The sequence below is a fragment of the Alosa sapidissima genome, chromosome 7 (assembly GCF_018492685.1).
Source record: "Alosa sapidissima isolate fAloSap1 chromosome 7, fAloSap1.pri, whole genome shotgun sequence".
NCBI classification, from domain to species: Eukaryota; Metazoa; Chordata; class Actinopteri; order Clupeiformes; family Clupeidae; genus Alosa; species Alosa sapidissima.
Window position 1 is genome coordinate 6,435,015 of NC_055963.1, and position 20,232 is coordinate 6,455,246.

At 40.0% G+C, this 20,232-nt stretch overlaps 2 protein-coding genes across 5 annotated transcripts; both read right to left on the bottom strand.

The window, feature by feature from the left end:
- Positions 1-648: 648 nt before the first annotated feature.
- tpx2 (TPX2 microtubule nucleation factor) lies at positions 649-14,898 on the bottom strand. 4 transcript variants are annotated; one of them, XM_042099020.1, is made up of 18 exons: positions 14,793-14,898; positions 13,841-13,957; positions 13,645-13,746; positions 12,715-12,817; positions 12,498-12,560; positions 12,372-12,410; positions 11,980-12,102; positions 11,689-11,795; positions 11,211-11,365; positions 10,881-11,058; positions 10,624-10,762; positions 9,082-9,298; positions 8,389-8,484; positions 8,135-8,302; positions 7,870-8,016; positions 7,663-7,774; positions 6,010-6,197; positions 649-1,080 (listed from the first exon to the last, which is right to left on the bottom strand). In XM_042099020.1, the coding sequence occupies exons 2-18, from the start codon at positions 13,947-13,949 to the stop codon at positions 970-972; spliced, it is 2,157 nt and encodes a 718-aa protein (XP_041954954.1). In that variant the 5' UTR covers positions 13,950-13,957; positions 14,793-14,898; the 3' UTR covers positions 649-969. The 4 variants fall into 4 exon arrangements, with proteins under 4 accessions (XP_041954954.1, XP_041954955.1, XP_041954953.1 ...); XM_042099021.1 differs by having other exon boundaries at positions 6,010-6,176; positions 13,841-13,993; positions 14,793-14,896; XM_042099019.1 differs by having other exon boundaries at positions 13,841-13,993; positions 14,793-14,896.
- Positions 14,899-15,622: 724 nt separating this feature from the next.
- trappc6b (trafficking protein particle complex subunit 6B) lies at positions 15,623-20,119 on the bottom strand. The gene is made up of 6 exons (XM_042099107.1): positions 19,681-20,119; positions 19,456-19,523; positions 19,057-19,174; positions 18,873-18,956; positions 16,379-16,472; positions 15,623-16,154 (listed from the first exon to the last, which is right to left on the bottom strand). Exons 1-6 carry the CDS (start codon positions 19,759-19,761, stop codon positions 16,126-16,128), a joined length of 474 nt encoding a protein of 157 aa, XP_041955041.1. The 5' UTR covers positions 19,762-20,119; the 3' UTR covers positions 15,623-16,125.
- Positions 20,120-20,232: the final 113 nt, after the last annotated feature.

A 20,232-nucleotide genomic window follows, 5' to 3' on the forward strand; every position in this document is an offset into this window, starting at 1 on the left:
AATTTATAACCACACAAATAATGATCCATGACCTATAATAAGTATTTTTGGATATGAAAAATATTCATATTGTAAATTGTGAGCAGACCTTGCAAGCACAAGCCAAACAGTAACTTCAATGTATACTAATCCTACATTGATATACCTTTAAACCCCCACTGAGAGTTGCCCAAAATAAAAAAATGTGTGTGTGTGTGTGTATATATATATATATATATATATATATATATATATATATATATATATATATATATATATATATATATACACACACACACACACACACACACCACTTGTGAACACCACTATGTTTCCTTCAAGATAATGTTCAACAGACTGGCATGAGGTCATGTCAGAATTTTCTGTTTTAAAAAGACAAAAACTAAAACTAACTAAACTTTAAAAACTATCCAACATGAAAATTCTTCAATCAATCACTGCACTTTCGGTGTCGGCCATTTTACATTTTAAACACGGCAAGTGTGAACGGCTGTCCATAGAGAGCAGACAGAAACACCTCTATTATTTAACTACTCTACATTGCATCTAGGTAGTATAGAAAAGTTATCCCAGTTCTGTTTGGCATTCCTCATGACTGTAGGACGCAAGTTGTAGCTTCTATAAAAGACCTACATCAGAAACAGAAAATGGTATTTGTAGCCCTTTTATTGCAAAGAACACATTGATCATCAGAATGGGCGCCAGACAGGCCTTTTCACTACATACACAGTGAAGAAACTCAAAGAAAATGAGATGTGTGCATTTCCTTTATTTTGAAAGCAAAAAGACAAATAGAGGAAATATGGGGGGACAGTAAAACAGCATTAAAAATTAAATTGAAAAGATGTTCAGCCATCTGAAAAGACTGCTGAGGCTAATGTCTAAAACAGAGAATGTAAAAGTATATACAATTTATAAAAAAGAAGAAGTACACACGCAATAGTTAAGACAGTCGTAGTTTAAGTCAATTTACATGCGGAATCGGTCCGAAAAATTAGGAGATTGTGGAACAGTCAGTGGAAGCTCACTTTTCTTCACCTCCAATTGTTTGTAATGCCTGACTGGTTGTGCCTTGTGAACCTTTGGAAAAAAGAAAAGAAAAGAAAAGAAGCTTACTTTAGAAATGAACACATTTTGCATTGCAAGAAGAATTCAGTCATTTTCAGTTACTTTGAATGCTTCAACATGTGATTAATTTTGTGACTCAAGAAATGGATCAACTTCATCAGCAACAAGAAGTCCACTAAGAATAAATTGTCTCTAGGGCCGTTTACGGGCCGGGGAAGTTTGCTTACATTTTCTTTAGACGATATTCATAGCATGTAAGCCTTATAATACTGTAAGCTATACCAGGCACTAATAGACATTATGCGCTCACCCTATGCTACCACTCTAAATTACGTATGCGCTTACTGCTCTACAGTAATTTAGCGTCTCAATCCCTCTCAAAAGTTTAGACAAAAATTAGCCTAGATTTCATGTTTGTGGATTGAAGTGTGGAGATGTGGAGATATATATATATATATATATATATATATATATATATATATATATATATATATATATATATATATATAAAAAAACTGCTCAACTGCGTTCCAGAAACCGGTAACCATTTTAGCAAAAATGAGACATGACAAGTAATCTGGATGTCATGAAATGTTCAGTTTATCCAATAGGCTACGTCCAGAGTGTACTGTAGAGACTCGTATGCTAGTGCCACTGCAACCCTGCAAACACATCTATCGGCTCCGATGCAGCAAGATGGGCTATGGATGACACTAGGATTAGGCCATTTAAACTTCCTGGAGATTTGATCATAATAAAAATGCCAGGCCATTACTCCCCATATTTTGGGGGAAGGCTACAGCAAAATTAATTACAAGTTAGGCTATTAGCTGAATGAGTTGAGGTAGCCTTCACTGAATGAACAACTCCACTAAAAATAGGCTTTAACTGGTTAAATTTCAATGGTATATTCATTTATCAAGTAGATGTTAATAATTACAAATGAAACCTACATAATGCAACATTTGATTTGTAACAGCTATTCAAATGTAGTGTATGGTCTCTATCTGAAGAGGATAGATTCATTTAGGTAGTGTGAATGTTTACGTTACCTTCTCTGCACACAAGTAAAACAAAGGATTTAGCAAAGGTGTATCACTGTGGGGAGAGTATTTGCTGCAGCCGCTATGCCATTTTAATTAAACTAATTAGTGTTGCGATCATGCAGCAAAAAAAAGACTGCATATGGGTAGACGCTTTAGGTCCTGTAAACAAACTTCCAGAGGACGGCGAGATTGACCAGGGTCCTTCAATTCGAACGGAAACGCAAGGACTGAGAGGATCGAGTGAGAGCAGGTTCCGGAGGCCTCCTAGGTTTTACCCTGAATGCCCATAATGGAAACAAGCTAGAGTTTCACCTGCTAATAACGATTTTAGCGGATTCCATTTTTTCGAACCACTTTACAGCACATAGGGATGTAACGATTACCGGTATAATGGTAAACCGCGATAAAAATGTTGACGATAATAATTACCGTTTTCATTTCAAACATCATGATTATCACTGTTGATTACCGCGGTGTGGAAAACGTGTGTTTAATCCTTCCCAGCTTCATCCGAGCCTGCTTTTGACATACAGTAGGCCTGGTACAATGGAACAAAACTGGTACCCTACTAATTCTGTTGTCTAATTGATGGTTTTTAACTACGATTTGGATTAGGCTACACCTGATTTTAAAAGGCGGAACTTTTTCACTGCAAAATGTGCACTGCATCATGTAGCCACTCTGTCTTTTTTATGTTCGCGTCCACATTAAATCCATTCCACTCACGTTATCAGGAGAATACAGTAGCCTAAAGTTTTATTTTGAAAGCTTACTTTGGTCTCACTCATTGCACTCCAAGTTATGGTAAGGTAAGTTAAGCTATAAGCACATAGCCAATTGACCTGTCGCTAAACGCCACCCTTAGAACGCTGATGAGCCAATGACAGTCCAGCCTCAACAGGACTCGGACATCAGCTCGGAAAACTCCATAGGAAACAACAGGGAGCAGGCATAAAATGTCAAATTAATGGTTATTTATGGAGTTTATTAACTCAAAAAACCCCGACGGATAACCATGGTCAAACGTTTTGCATGGGGGACGTGTAATACCAGAGAATGTCTAATAAGGGGAGAACCTTCACTCTCGGAACGCTTCCGGTGTGGTACTGCATCTAGGGGCGCTCGCGGGCGAGTCCAGAATGAATGGAGGTCTATGGAGCTGTACCCCTCAAAATCCACTTTTCTCGGGATATAATTTTTTCTCAAGTAATTTGAATATTCTAGTAATTCGAAAGGGAAGGCAAAGACAATACACTTGGTTGAGTATTATACTTGGTTGAGTCACTTAATTGTTCTAAAAAGCCTTTCAAACGTGTCAATGACGTCATTCATTAGCATGATCATAGCATAGCATCAATGCTAGCGTGTTATGGGCAACAACGACCCATTCTGTAAGAAAACGAAAGGACATGACTCCCGGATTATTTCACTTTTGATTGATAATCCATATCCATTTTGCGAAATATAAAATCAAATCTGAGGGTTTCAGTTGTTAAATAGGTGAAAACAATAAATGTAGCCATGTAGCTCCATAGGACCCCATGTATTTTGGACTCGCCCGCGATCGCCATCTAGGTGAACTCTGGTGAACTGCAGCCAAGTTCGGATTGTATGGTATTAATAGAGTGGGGAGGCTCTCCGTAGACGGGCTCTGGTAATACTGATAGCCGGTACCCCGAGATGCTAGAAAACGGGGTATATTTTCATCAACAGTAGCCTACAGGACGTCTCTCGCGTTTGCAACAGCTCGACATAATGTAGGCTACTAAGCCAACAACGTGGGCACAGGTTCCCTGTTAAATCCCAAGATGAAAATGCTCATTAACCAACTATATTCTTACATCAAATATTAACGTAACCTAACATATCTTAGTATCAATCTTCCACAAGCTAGCATTAACGTCAGTGGTTTTTGCAGGTGATTTGCACGGCTACTCGCCACAACTGCTTGTCACCTTGTATGTATTCTAAAGTTTTGAAAACACCCCTCCATAGCATAATTAAGTCCCTTTTGATAGCTTCTGGAGGAAAGTAAATCCTTTTATCGACCAAAACGTCCTCAAAGCCTGCTTTCATATACTGTCAGCTGTCATTGTCCGCAATGTATTTCTATTCAAGTCTGGTTTGTTTGTCCGAGTTTTCACACGGTAACAATGGGGGGCGGGGCTTAGCGACAGGTCAATTAAACATGAACACTTTTTGAAACTATTCCAGCTTGTGTAGGCCTATCATTGCTTTCTGAACATATTGAACACACTTTTAGAAATACCGTGATAATACCGAAAACCGTGATAATTTTGGTCACTATAACCATGAGGTTAAATTTTCATACCGTTACATCCCTAACAGCACACAAAGATTTATTTTCCATCTTTTCTTTAATAGAATATTTTAACATAGAAATGTCCACTTCCCAATCTGCTAGACTAGGGTATTAAACCATAGCCCTAGTGTAGCCTACATGCAGTAAATAGTTTGAATATTTTTTTTATTTTTTTTAAGTGGAGTAGAACTACTAGGCCTACTCTATACGTCACTGCTTGTTGACATCTTATCAGGCATGTTTGCTAAACTTTGATTCTTTTTAATGTTGCAATCAGTTAACTCCATTCAACTGTGCTTGTTGTTCAGCTCTGGGCACGCAATTACAGCAGGCGTAGAGACTGGCGGTAATGAAAGCTGTTACCGTAATGAAATGACATCTTAGTAAATTCCACGCAATATGGCAAAGCACAGCACATAGAAAAACTCTGTATTAGCGCTTTCTTTGTACATCCAGCCCTGAGTGTTGGCCTTTGTCAGCTTCAGACTTTGCAAACTCAGCTGGGGGATGTTGTGCGGCGCGAGAGTGCATTTGACTGGCATAAAAACTGCAAATCTCAGACTGACCGACCGATTGCCAGTCATGGCCGATCACGTGAAAAACGGGCCGATCAATCAGTGCATCTCTAAAACTCGCCTTTTGACAATTTCGGGACAAACTGCCTCTGGACCAAATCAGAAGGCATGATTAGGTTTTTGTGCAGTTTTAGTTTCATGTGAGCAAATGCATAAACATACATGTCAGGATCCACAAAACATGTCACATAACTGAAGAACCATACAACTTACAGAAACAAATGTCAATCATTATAATCAGGCATGTAAGGCTTTTCTACATACTCGACGCACCCGACCGGTAGCGCAACAACGTGACGTAGATCTTGCTGGCGCGCCAGGATTTTAGCCAGGTAGCGCGAGGTAGCGCAGCACCACTAATTTTTTTTTTCAGACGAGCGCGACAAAGCGGAAACAGGAAGATGGACTAGTTCGAGGGCAAGCGAGAGTTGCAGTGTTTTGTTACAGTCGTGAATTTGTAATAGTTTGCTGGATAAGTTCATAAAGTTACCAGCGAGAGTTGCAACACATGGAATTAAGAGGAAAGAATAGAAACGATTTATTTTCAAACAAAGGATATCTATTAAGGCCTGAACAAAATCTCTTTCCACTTCAGGAAATTACACAAACTCAGCCAGCTGCTAGCTAGCTAGCCAGCTAACTAAACTGTTTAAATTATTAAAATTTCCCTCGTGATGACTAACCAAAGTCTGAAGTACCATCACAGAGGCTAGCTAATAGCAGAGCCCTGCTACTAGTGTTTCTTAATGCAGCTTCTTCTGCTGTGTAACGTAGTTAGCGTTAATCTTTTCACAACAGCTACACCTCTGTTCAGGAGAATATTGCAACTAGTGTCGTGACCACGACACGCGAGTATAAATGGTTACGGTGCTTCTGTGACGTCACATTGTCGCGCTACAGGTCGGGTGCGTCGAGTATGTGGCACATACGGCACATACGTTTCCCCCAACAAAAACACTGGCTGCACGCTTTGAAGGATTCAATCTGGAAAGCTCACCAATTCATGCCGCAGACGAGCCACCCGCTCGCGCTCCTGTTCTTCCTGCTCTCGGAGCTGCTCCTGCTCCTGGAGGGCTCGGAGCGCCTCCCTCTCACTCTTCTCTCGTTCAAAGTCCTCCCGCTCCTTGGCCCGTCGCTCGGTGCTCAGTTGAAATCCCTCAGTAGCTACAGAATTAGTGGTATTGTCTTCAGAAAATGGTAATAGTAGAATGAGGAGAAGGATTGAAAAGGAGGCAAGGAAGCAGGAGCGTGGCAAGGTGGGTGGATAAAGATTGAAATTAAAGGGGGGGGGGGGGGGGGGGGAGTAAAAAAAAAATGACAGAGCATGGCGAGCGTTAACAGAGCATTTGAGGACACCATGGTGGATTTGGTGCCTCTTAAAGTGTAAGTTCAGTGTAAATTGACCCATAGTCCTGTTGTTCAAGCTCATCACATGCAGCCCATAGGAAAAAGAATGAGACAATGTGGGACAACATAGACCAAGTTTTAGGCAGCTTAAAGCAGACCCATGGGCCAAGTTATGGACAGGCAGCTTAAAGCAGACCCATGGGCCAAGTTATGGACAGGCAGCTTAAAGCAGACCCATGGGCCAAGTTATGGACAGGCAGCTTAAAGCAGACCCATGGGCCAAGTTATGGACAGGCAGCTTAAAGCAGACCCATGGGCCAAGTTATGGACAGGCAGCTTAAAGCAGACCCATGGGCCAAGTTATGGACAGGCAGCTTAAAGCAGACCCATGGGGCAGTGGGGAGTTACTTTCAGTTTCCGTTTTGATGCCCCATGGATCTGCTTTAAGCTGCACGTCCATAACTTGGCCTACGTTGTTCCAAATGGTCTCATTCTTTTTCCGATGGGCTGCATGTGGTGAGGTTATACAACAAGGCTATGGGTCAATTTACACTGAACTTACACTTTAAATACCAACACTGACACTGGAATACCCTGAGGTCCATTACATGCAAGTGTACTTTAGCATTGATTATTTAACGATTGATATCGATATCAACCGACAAAGATGTGCCTGGATATCCACTTACAATTTAACTCCAGAAATGGCCAACTTTTAATTTATGTACAACATGCAATTGTTGCAGGCTTCATGCATTATCTACCCACAAATTATGCCAACTACAACTACCATTTTTTACAACTTTTAAGTGTAAATCAAGTTTCTCAGCCAAGTATACTTGCGTATACAAGGAATTTGGTCTCTGCATTTATCCCATCCGTGAAGTAGTGAACACACAGAGCACACAGTGAACACACCGTGAGGTAGAGCACACAGAACACAAAGTGAGGTGAAGCACACACTAACCTGGAGCAGTGAGCTGCCTTGCTACAGCGGCGCTCAGGGAGCAGTGAGGGGTTAAGTGCCTTGCTCAAGGGCATTTCAGCCGTTCCTACTGGTCGGGGATCGAACCAGTAACCCTCCAGTTACAAGCCCAAAGCCCTAACCAGTAGGCCACGACTGCCCCCAACTTGATGCTAGTGCCTGCATTTAGCATCCTCTAGCTCAATTTGTCAAATTCAAAACAACAAAAACTAAATTTTGTTTTGCTTTTAATCACAGTTGGCTAATCATTCCAGGCACTAAGCACGTGAGGGGGGATGAGGGTTGAGATTTGTGCTTCTGCTAGCAGGTGCTACTTACCCAAGATGCTTCTGTTCTCCTTCTTGGGGACAAATGGCTCTTTATGTGTAACTGTGTTTGGTCGTGCCTTAAAGCTGGCAGCCTCAGCCTGTTGTTTCAGCTCTTCCTTCATCTGCCATAAAGTGGGTAGTGGTCAGAAGCCTGAGCAAATTATCTTTTTACAGGAGAAACAATGCAGAAAGCAGTGTACACATAATGGCACCTCACCATTCTCTCCCAACGGTCACTCTTGGTTGCTCCCCGCTCATCGATCTGAAGCCTGAAGGGCTCGGGTTTAGTGGGCTCCACCACCTTCTTCTCAGGAAGGCTGATCTCACTGAAGTCTGGAAGTGGTGTGGCCTTGAACTCATGACACTGCAAAATACAACTAAAGTCAAGCTCAACCTGAAGCCCGTTTCGTAAGGACTGCACCAAGTAAACCATTTTCCATGTGAACTTCTGAAAAATTCTTTAAATCAACATTTAACAGCACCTCCTCCTTACGAAGCTCTTCAAGTTTTTTCTCCTTCATTGCCCTCCTTTCACGTTCCCGCTCCTCAAAAGAAAAGGGGCACATCTCTACAGCACTTTTTGCAGTAAGCTTAGGCTGGAAAGGTACAGAATGTGGCACAGGGACAGCCTTGATGCGTACCGGTTTAACCTATAAAAGAAGAATTGATCTATTTTAGTCACTGAAAAATGCTGGGAATAAGCCTTGAGATGGCACTGCAAACCAGGTGTTCCCACCTCTTCAATTTGGCGCTCCACACGGACACGGTTTTTCAGAGCAAAAGCTGGAGATTCTGGTACTGTTGGAGCTGCCACTCGCTTCTCTGGAACACCCTAAAAATAAAATGCAGGACATTTCAGAGGTAGAAGTTTCCACTTTGAATATCTCAATTTAAAACCCCATGACAGTTCTGCCCAGGTCTGCTTGAGACTATAAACAAAAGTTTCATTTGACTTTATCAAAGGAAATAAAAAAATTAGAAAAAAGCTAGATATAGAAAGGGCTGTCGCAGTTAGTCACTGCTTAGAATGCGGTCAACATGGTTAGATACCAGACTGTTGGAAAGCATAACTTACCTAACTACCTAACTTTATCATTGTTCATTTTCGTTGCGTTTTGTTATTGCTTGGTGCAGACATGCATCGATGTAGTCACCTCGACCCAACATAATTCTGTCTCTTCCTTGGATACCTTTTTTTGGGTGTGCATAGTGTGACTCAACTAAATGCATTGTGATGTGTGTGTGGTGAAAAAAAAAAAAAAAAAAAAAAAAAGTGTAACACAATCAACCCCCCCCCCCCAAAGTAAAACTCTTCGCATCTCAATCTTCGATTTACACAAGTTAGCAAAACCGAAGTGAAAACAAGCGGGAGGCAGCCGAAAAGCACGCCGTTTGCGTCCCGGTGCCAACTGAGACGTATAATACATACCACCACCTCCTCCAGGATTTTCACTGGCAGAGGTCTGGAGTGAAAGGTGTGGTCTTCAGCTTCCTTTGGCTTTTTACTGGCCTGCCTCTCCTGCAGGCGCTTCTCAATCTCCAAATGGAACCCCTCCGGTTGGGTGACTCCCTTAGCCGATGGCTTCTTGGGCACCACAGCAGCCTCCAGTATTTTCCGATTGAGCTCAAGGGCTTTGAACTTAAACCTGAAAGAAATGGTGAAAGCGAAAGTAAGGATCATTCCCACAATATGCCAATTCTTCAGGAGGACTCCTGGCAATTTTCCATGTTCCAATAGTTGCTTTCAGACATACCGTAAATCCTCAAATTATGGCCGAGATTCTATTTGTAGCCGGGCCTCAGATAATAAGTGGGAGTGTGGTCGATTCAGACAAATAAAGGCCGGCCACCAAATACAAGCCAGGGTAATAATTGCCTACCAGTAGGGCTATCAGTCCACGAGAACTATGAGACATTGTTTCAATTTAACTCAATGAAATAAAAGAGCTCTTCTTAATATTTGATATTGTTGGTTGGTGTAATAGTCTATTGTCTCCAACACGTCGATCTAAAGCCCGTCTCAAGCCGCCCCCTTTTGAGCTTGCCAGAGGCTGAAGCAGTACTACATTTAAACACAATTGTTGCCTCGAGGCATTCCAGCCTACGAATGTAATAAAAAGTAAATCATGCATAATTAAAACATAACTATTTAGGCTACTTGGGTTTGCATTAGAGCACAGCGCACATGAATGAAAGCGGCTGCCTTGTCTTGCAATAAGAAGCGGTTGGAAATCCCAACACTCTTTCAACGACATGAACCTTAATAGTGAACCATCAAATACCCCGCAGATTTCAGTGCCCATCAGTCCCAAGATTTAGCAATATAATTAAACAGTCCAAAAGTAAATTAAATTACATTACATTACATTACATTACATTTGGCTGACGCTTTTTAACCAAAGCGACTAACAACATGGTAAACAGTAAGTTTTTAGAACAATTCTCACAATTTTAGGACAGTTTAAAAAAAACATTAGAGTACAGTAAGAATAAGTGCGTCGGTGAGTGCTGTTTTTAACAGTTACTTGTCAGTTTAAAATGGCTGGTGAGTGCTAGGATCAGTAAGACTTGTTAAATCCCAAACCAAATCGAAAATCTTCTGCTTTTGATAGCCTACCGGTATGTCTCACAATAAAACGCACAATGTAAGATATAAAGGCCTGCCTCAAATACAATCCTGCCCCAATAAGTAAATAAGAGAATAAAATTTGAGGATTTACGGTAGGTGTAAGTCCACACGTTCTACTCATGTGCGTGTTCAACCACATTCAACCTGTTCCAACCACGCGGAGATTCTGTTCATGTGCGTCGTTGTCATTCACACATAACGTCTGCATGTTAGCATCATATCTGAATCACCCAAAGGGTCGGAACTCTGTTCGACAAAGAGCTGCATATACTGCGGACGACATGTCTGAAGGCAGCTAATGAGAAAAAAAGACTAATGAAAGTGTGTGACTGATTCACATACTGCTGAATCTTCTCTAGCTCTTCAGCCTCAATCTCAGCCGTACTCTTCATAACCTGGGGACGACTCCTCGAGCGGGTCATCAGCTGAGGGGTCATTGGGTGCGTAACCTTTGGCCGCTCAGCCTTCACTGGTGAGGGACCTGGGAGTCAGGAAAGAGTTCATAGACAAAAGTGAGTCTTCATACGGAGATGCTCAACCTGAAGGACTAGTGTAATATATGGCAAACAGAGGGCTTTAGCAACAACTTAATGAAATACCTCTCTCTTGACTTTGGCGACTGCGTAAGTGATAGCGCACTGGTGTGCGTTTCTGGAACTGTTCAATCTGCTGTGCTATAGACACATAACTAGCAGACTCCTCATGCTTTCGTTTGCCACCACGAGATAGATTGAATGGTTTGGGAACAGTCGTCCCCCCCTTTGGTGGTGCCTTTACCTATGATAAGGACAACCAAATAGTATAGATTACCAATTCTCTCTCATATATATATATATATATATATATATATATATATATATATATATATATATATATAATAATAACATTACAGGACAAGTACAATAATGTTAATAAAGAGTTGCATTTACAGGTGAAGTTTGGTGCTTCCGGAGTTGGGAATTGAAATCCACCTCTGTGTAGGTGGAAGTGGAAACTGTGGCGCTGCGTTTTGACCGTGCATCTGAGCGGAAGTGGAACTCTTTTGGTATTGTAGTGGATAGAACTTGTTTCTTCAAGGGCTGACCTATGGGAACCAACAAAACACTGTTTATACCTCAGTGGTCTCATATACCAGTGTAGTGGACACACGCACATGTGGAGGTAGACAGAATTGCTGATATGCAGCTTGATAACAAAGAAAGGGGGGGAACTCGAGAATGCCTTACACGTGGTACCCTAACAGGAGTCAATTTGTACAGCTATTTCAGCATGATAGGCCAAGCAAAACCAAAAAGGGAAAATCAGATGTCATTGGAAAAGACTGGGTTAGGTCCCCCTGCCATTCAAACCCCTGTCCCGTCTCAAATATTCAGATTTTAGATAAGGGGGAAAAGACATTGTACTCACTGCCAGCCAGGGCTGCTTTGTAGCTGGCCTCGTTCCGGCGTCGCTGCTCAGCCACCTCATGTTGGAGAGCTTCAATGCGTTCCATCTCCTGTTGCTCAGTGCTCCTCCTAACACGGAAATAGTCCAACAAGCAGTTATCTTATATTATTTATTTGTGCTTTTGTACAATGTCTCAGATTAGGCCATGTTGACAGCATCATGCTTTGATTTGAAAAATAAAAAAAATAAACAAACTCTGGCTGTTAGCATAATGAAGGAATAATGAAAAGGAATAAATAATGCTTTGCTCACTGCTTGGCAGAAGTAGCGGAGGCAGCAGAAGTCTGGGCCTTAGCTGTGGAAGCTGCAGACTTTTGACTAAGTCTGTGACTGCTCCTTACAACTCGTCTCTGCCTCTGTGTGTAGGAGGAGCTCCTGTCAAAATACCAAGTGAGGTCAAACAACAGGTAGCATGTTAATATCAGTATCCTTAATCAAGCTGGTCCTTCCCAAAGTGTTTAAACAGCTCACCTCACCCACCAAACACCTTGAAAAAAGATGGTCTTTAAAGAATGCACAAGCAACCTTAATGGTTAAATGTGACTATCACCTTGGTGAACCTTTTGAACCCTTCCTACGCAATTGAACTTTTGATCATGTGCCCAACAAAACATCCAGATATATTTTTCAAACACACATTTTACCTCCAGTGATGAAACGTTCTTTTAGGTGTTGGTACAACTCTGCAAAGCAGTATACTTATTCACATCTCTAAAACTGAAAATGGTGCTATATAAAACACATTTCTGAAATTAAAACTGATAACTGACCTTCTCTGTTTCTTAACTGGTGGAGTTGCAACCTTCACCTCTGCTACAGGTCGCTTGGACACTCTGTTGAGCAATGGTGTCAAATTTTAGATAACAGACAACTACATGTTTGAACTTTGAAACATACAAAAAAAAAAAAAATCATGCAATGACAGTTCAATATATTGTAATATAGGCCAGTAATACATAGAAGTAGTGTTTTGAATCTCAACTGTACCTGCGTGGTTGAGCCTTTGTTTGTGTGGGAGCAGCTGCTGCTGGCTTACCCATGCCCCATGAAAGAACAATGTTTGATGGTGCAATGTTCTCAACTGCATCCTCTGCAAGCAAAGCAATCAGCACATTACTATTCAGTAGTCATTTAGTTCTCGCCCCATGCGCTCACTGCATTTTGTACAGTACTTGCTACCTTATCTCACTAGCACCTCTTGAGGTATTAAGTAGTACTGTGCATCTCTTGCTAATTAAGTTTTATTGATATCTGGGTAACACAGTGCATAGCAGGAGTTGGCATGAGTAGGGTTGTAATATTCATTATTTTGAAACAATAGCGCAATCAGCAGATGTGAAAGCTACAATTAATTGTGCAAATTGTGACTACTTTGTGAGTATTTCCAGTTTACCAGAAGTAATGTACAAACAAGCAAACAAATGGACGATCACTAAGTATTTGTTATGTCATGAAACAATAATGAAGAGGTAGTAACATTTGAAAAAGCACCACAGGTATCTGTATCATGAATGTACTGCAAAAAAGGCCAGAAGAAGTAATGCAGTCTTGGCCTTATAGAACTGAAGCGTGACTTTCAAAAGTTAAATAGCAAATGAAATGGCAATATCTATCAACAACAACAAAAATCAATGAGATTTTCCTTAAATCCTCCAGCAGCCCTACACATGAGGTCAAAACTTCACAAAACAAACATTATTTATTCACCTTATGTCATTTGCATTCAATTTTTCAAAATACACAATGATTTGCACTAAAGGATAAATGGGGAAATGGTTATGAACCATAGGCCTAAAGGGCCCCCACATTACTCACTGTGGCAATTGAGTGAATCATTGGATGGATTTAACTTCATATTTTAACAAGAATTTCAAGCAACTGGACAGGTCATTTTTTTGAAAATGGGACAGGACACACCTTTATCAGAGCTCCCCTCTTTTTCCTTGGGTGGAGGAGAAGTCAGATCTTGTATGATCTCTCCATCTTCCTGTTGTTCGACAGTAGAGTCCTTAGAGCAATCTAGTAGAAGGAAATGGCAAACAAAACACTATTAATATGCATAACATCCTATAGTTAATAATCACCGAGTTACTTCCATTATTCAAGCACTCACCAAACCACTGGTCAGCCTGATCATCCGGTTGAAGGGATTTGAAATCCAAAATATGCGTGGGAGCATCAAATTCATAAAGGTCCGTAGAGCCAGCAGGCTGCACGTCCATCTCGGAACCTAATGTAGTCTAAAGTTATTCCAGATGGCGATTTCCTAGGTTGTAATCAACATGTAATTTTATTGAAAAACAAACAAGTGAGGTACAAATGTTATCTTTTTCAAAAATCAACTTCATGTCGTGTCCACAGAACCACAATGTATAAAAGCTAACGTTAAAGACTCGCGACTGTGTTCAGAAAGAATGTTTGTTTCCACATATTTCACGTTAAAACCTCGTAAAGAATTCCAATCCTAACTTTAGCTTCAACGGAGTGGTTCAAACGGCTCCAAATACCGTAATGATGGTCGTTAACGTTTCAGTTTAGATATGTTGTTATTTCAGACTTGTAGGCTAAAGAGTTATGCGTCATCATCAACGTTAACGATAATATATAAAACGATGTAGTTATTCATCATTATGCTAACGTTAACGTTAGCTATCTTTAGCTGTGTGTTAGCCATTTCAGCAACATGCAACGCACAACCTATTCGCTAAGACGTTAACGTTAACAACACAACACGTTAGCCATTAAATACAAATGGACTGCTACAGAGGAAACTAACAGTAAATTAAACCGACTAGCTAGATTAAACCTTAATAACTAAGATCCACAGCTCATGTTAAAGATTATGTTGAAAAGAGTAAACAACGTTAAGTTAACATTACGTTAACGTCACTGGTCGACTAGCGAGGTCTTCCTAATCGCATTGCTAGCCAAATTCATCTAACTATCAACTAACGTTACCCAACATAAACTGTACTTATTTTTCAAAGCTAGCGTCTTCTTTCTTACTAGTTACCCAAATTCACTCATAGAACTCGTAAACTATTGATAATATATCCAGTACTTACGGATAATTAAACTGGAGATGTCCTCCCTCTTACAGACACAACTGATACGTTGTTGACGGAGAACTCTGCAAAATCCAAATTGCAGCGCCGTTGCATTGACGTTTAAAATTCTTCAAATTATCCAATGGCATCGTACTTGGAAAATTCTTTCATTTTTCATTGGACGTCATTTGGTGACGTACCCGGATGATGCATAGATCATGTGACCACTAGGCACCAAGGCACCTGGGCCAGGGCTGTAAAAGATAGGACATTTTCAGAAGTGTGTTTGTTTTTTTTGCACTGTCGGACCGGTGTTAGTTGATATTGTCAAATTTTTATTAACTTTAACTCTCTCGTTTACATCATATTTTCAGAAGAACCGACATCATCAATAAGTTTGGGACTTTCACTGTAGGCTATTCTCAAACAGCCAAGATTCACAACTCCAACTTAATCTTCAAGAAAGTCCTGTAACACTGTTCACTGTCTCTGATCTTTAACCCTGATCTGCATCATCCATATAGACTGTATAAAATAGGCACCATCACACCCATTCTCATGCAACCTCACTGCAGTGGACACATGCCACCCCCTGTCAACTCCTCTCAGATGTGCAGTCTGCCTCATCTAACACCTGACACTGTTTGGCTCTGAGCACAAGTAAAACTTTTGAGGCGAGTGTTTTATTTTGCAAGAACTGTCAGACATTCTGTGAATGTAGCTTGAAAATGGAGAAAAGGGAGGAAAGTTTAAAAAAATGTGTTTTAACAATTGTGGAAAACTGTGTTCCTTATTTTTTTTTTTGGAGCAGTTTAATACATATAAATAAATGTCACAACATCATGGGCTTTTCTGGTCTGGAATGGGTTCTATTAACACATGCAATGCATTGCAACTGCACAAATCAACACAGAGCATACAGTGCATTCTGGTAAAATAAGGATTATCAGGATGAACCTTAGCACCACATAATAGCACACAAACAGAAATGCATAATTATTTAATTACATGATGAAAGAATGAATATGCTGTATATGAATGTGTACATTATTAAGACCATTAAAATAACATAATTCCTAACTTTGTGCAATCATAGGCCTTTAGTGGATACTCAGTGCAAACATAATTACACATGTCGATAATCAGTTGACTGTAATCCTAACAATAAACTTCATGATCCATAATTGATTACAGTTAATGTAACAAGAAAACATACTGAAAGACAGACACTTAACTGATCATAACATTAATTTCATGCAGGGATACTTCAAGTTTCCCTTTTAAAATCAACAGAAAAGGCAACAAGGATGATCAATATATCTGTGGATATTGGATGGAGTGTCCACTTTGTTTACTTCTGAATCATGACCTGAAATTTACCTGAAAAAAAAAAGAAAAAAGACAGACTGTCAGTAGTGCTGAAGCTGAAACTAGCAGCTTTCCATCTGCAGTTTGTGATTTATGACAGAAACATTTTTAGTGTTTATTTTTTGCCTTCCTAAAAACGGTTTCTTGCGAATTTGTATAGCAAACGTCTTAGTGACCACACAGCACTGATATATGATAAATCACTGACAACACAAGGGAACAAGAGAAACACTTACATGCAGGCATGATAGAGACTTCCGCTGTGACAATACTTTTCACTCCAAGGTTGGAGAGCCCCCCTCTCACCAGGCCACAAGTGAATGCTAGATACTGTAAGGGTAAGATCAGAGTATTCAGGACAAGACCGCCGATGCGAGGTCCCTTAAAAAATATAAACTTTCCTTTCATATTTGGTCTTTAAATATACTTATGTTCACAACATTGTAACTAATGCTTTAGGCATTAATGAAAGAGATACATATGACCGTAGTCGTAAAACATTCAGATCTTCATTTGAAAATACATTACACCAGGTTTGCATTTATCATTTATTCACATGTATGGAATAAAATGACGGGAGCTTCCTACACCCTCAGAACTGCAAGGTCCTAGACGTCATTATTTAAAAAACGTAGACACATGAGTATGGAACACTCAGTGATGAACTAAACATAAAATGTCTCAGAGGACTTCAGTAGCAGCATCAACCAACCAATTATATGAACTTGAATAGTGTGTGCTGAGGCATGCAAAAACCACCGAGAAACTGAATGTATGGAAGGAGAATGGTATGAATGTAAGAAAAGTTAGATTTCAGATATTCACAGGAGAGGTGTTAATTTCTTTGTGCTGTATGTAGGGGATTTCCCACAGTGAACAATCAACAACCAAACCTATTTGACATTACATAACATGACACAGAGTAAAACCACAATGCACAGTTGGCGAGCGACAGTTGCAAACGTGCCGCATTTTGTACCCAGGATCCGTAACAGGCCTCGTTCACGGTACCACGCTGCTGGTAGTCTGAATGCCCAACGAAAGAACTAAAGCAAAGCAAGTTTAGCAAAGCAAGTACCAACAAATTCTTCAGTCAAACTGGCGACTCACGATTAGGAAATGTTGACGGATGTAGACTTTGTGATAACTTTGAAATCATTGGTCCAGCCTAACCAATCACATTGATCAGGGATTTCTAATGTTATTTCCTACTTTGCCTAAACTTTACAAACTGACAATAAACAGCATGTGCAGTCAGGAAACAATGTATGCAGGCCTACCTTAGCTCTACATACATTTACACATTCTTCCATATGACATAGGAGACCAACCTCTTTGCCACAATGCTAAAGAACATCCTGCTTTAGTGACTTGATATTAAATAGTTAATCTTAGTTTACAACATCCTTTAGGTCAGTGGTTCTCAAATGGGGATACGCGTACCCCTGGGGGTACGTGAAGCCACTCCAGTGGGGTATACTACGAAGCACGTTATACATATCGAGGCTTGACAAAGCCTTGACTCAGGGATATACGTTAAGTGATACTACGATTGCAGTTATGTGATATATTTGTCAAACTAGGCTTTCAGCTCAGATCTGTGCGCGTTCTCGGTGTTGGGATGACTTTGGCCAATCGTGTAACGTGGAGACGCACAAGACCGCCTCATTTTAAAAACAATTACTTTCGCATTCATGAGCGATTGCTTAATCTACACTGCGGTCATTTTTTGTGTCTAACCTATAACATCAAATAAATCAATTGCCATCAGTTGTTGTATGGTATGCACGTCCATAGTGGGATATTTGCACGCACAGCACTATTAAAGCACATTCGAGATCCAAAATGTTAGTAGAGGCGGAGCTCCACCTGTAGGATATATGACAGAATCCTACACGTGAGATAACTTCGTTTTTAAGACAATTGATTGGTCAGTGGGCGGTAGATTACACGATTTGAGCTATAACTTAGCACATAACCTCCTCCCGACCAGGTTTGGTTGACAGCATAAGATGCCATGGTGATATAGCGACACTAAAACAAATCCACTTTCGTGTCACAGCATACCCTAGCTTTGAGCGCAACATACCTCGCTAACCCACTAATCGAGATTCGTAGTACACCCCACAGGGGGTACGTGAGATTTTAAAATACATATATTTAAAAAGTGGAATCCATGCGAAAATACTTAAAAAACAATTATTTTATTTCAGGAAAATATAAGTTCATAAAATTAATTTTATATTTCAGTAGGCTATGGTCACCGTTTTCACTACATTAGTTTGAATCATTTGCAATAAATTTAGGTCATGGATTATTAAAATTTAAAATGTTAAAAATATTTTTTTTTCAAATTTTGTATGTGTTTATCAGTTCCAAAGTTGAATAAATTAGACACTGATGGCACAGTGCTCTGTTTTAAGTCTTTTTTTCTAAACTAAAAATGCTTTGTGCTGGTTAGGGGGTACTTGGCTGAAAAAATATTTCACAGGGGGTACATCACTGAAAAAAGGTTGAGAACCACTGCTTTAGGTTGATCTTTAACTTGATCAGCTCATAAGAGGCATTTCCCACACAAACCACAGCCTCTCTGTGGCCATATTGGCTTTGACAAGGTCTCAGGAAAGCAACGCTAAATGTTCAGAATCAGTATACAATCTGAACATACTTTTTCTGTACACTTTCAATAGGCCTAGATGTTAGTTTTTAACACATTGTTCAACTCCTCACCTTTGGAGCATGTTCCAGATGCTGTTTACCTGCAGACAACTGTGTAAGTAGACGGAATTTGTTGTCTTGAAGTACATAAATACCCTAACAAAAAACAAAAACTGTCAACAGGGTAAAGAATCAATTTTTAACCTGAAGGTACCTTCAGTACACAAGTAAGAGTGAGAGGATGTTTGATCCATACCTGGTGGTTTGTCCTCAGGTTGTCAATTTGCTTTTTAAAAACACTGGTCCAAAAGTCCTTGCAAATGAACTTCATGATGTCAAGTTCATCTTTGAAGCGTGCAGTATCTTTTGTAAATCTGAAATAAGACAGTTTTGTCACTTTGCCTTGCCTACATCTATGAAATTTATTATGAAGCAAGTAAAAGTTTTGTAAGAAAGTAGACTGCAACTCCTACAGCATATTCAATTGAGTCAGAGGTCAGAAGAATAGTCCTTGTTGCGTTTCAACTAATTCACATTGTGTAACGAGGTAAATCCACGTTTATTTTTCAATTCCTAGTCCCCTCTTCACATTCGCAGCGGCCTCACTTCAGTAGGCCATTAGACATAAACTGTTGCTACTGGTCTGTCATGATACCTTTCTATGAGTCCTTGTCCGACTCTAAATCCCATGTTTTCCAGTTTGGTAATGCATCTCCCATTTTCCTGCAGAACGCAAAGTTTCAAACATAGTTTAAAATTATTATTATTACCAGGGAGCATTATGATTCGTTTAGTTTGCACAAATCATACGATCATCATGAAATACAAGTAATCTACAGGAATGTCCTAAATAGCAGAAATGTTTTAATATCAACCTTACCATCTCTCCACTCTCGGCTGATTTGTACACATATTGAATGACTTCATTGTGAAGAAACTGGAATAGAGCTTCGTCTGCCATTCCGAAAGAACACCAAACAACAACGCTTTTCTAAACTATTCATAAATAATATGTTTTCTGAGTATACCTTTCTACTCTTTTCTACATAGCAAACTTAATCAATGACATGTCGTTAGCGGATAATTCTGGAAATGGCTAGCTAACGTTATGTATCAGTTGACATTCTTGACAATACCGATTTAAAAGAGTACATCGACGGCACAGCTTAATAAGTCTACCAGTTAAAACAGCACTTTAGAAAAAAAATGTTAACGACGTGTAAAACGAGCAAATGCTATGCTATCATATTTGCCACTGCCACAAATCATTTGACAACACAGGCCCTTCGCAGCTTCCGTAAATGTTTTAGCTGCCTATGTCGTTGCCTGTCTGTATATTAGTGCGGATCATGTTCAAACCTGAATGAAAGTGAGCTATTTTATATTGTGGATTGATGATGTGATTGTGCATCACTTGCCTGAATAGTAGTAG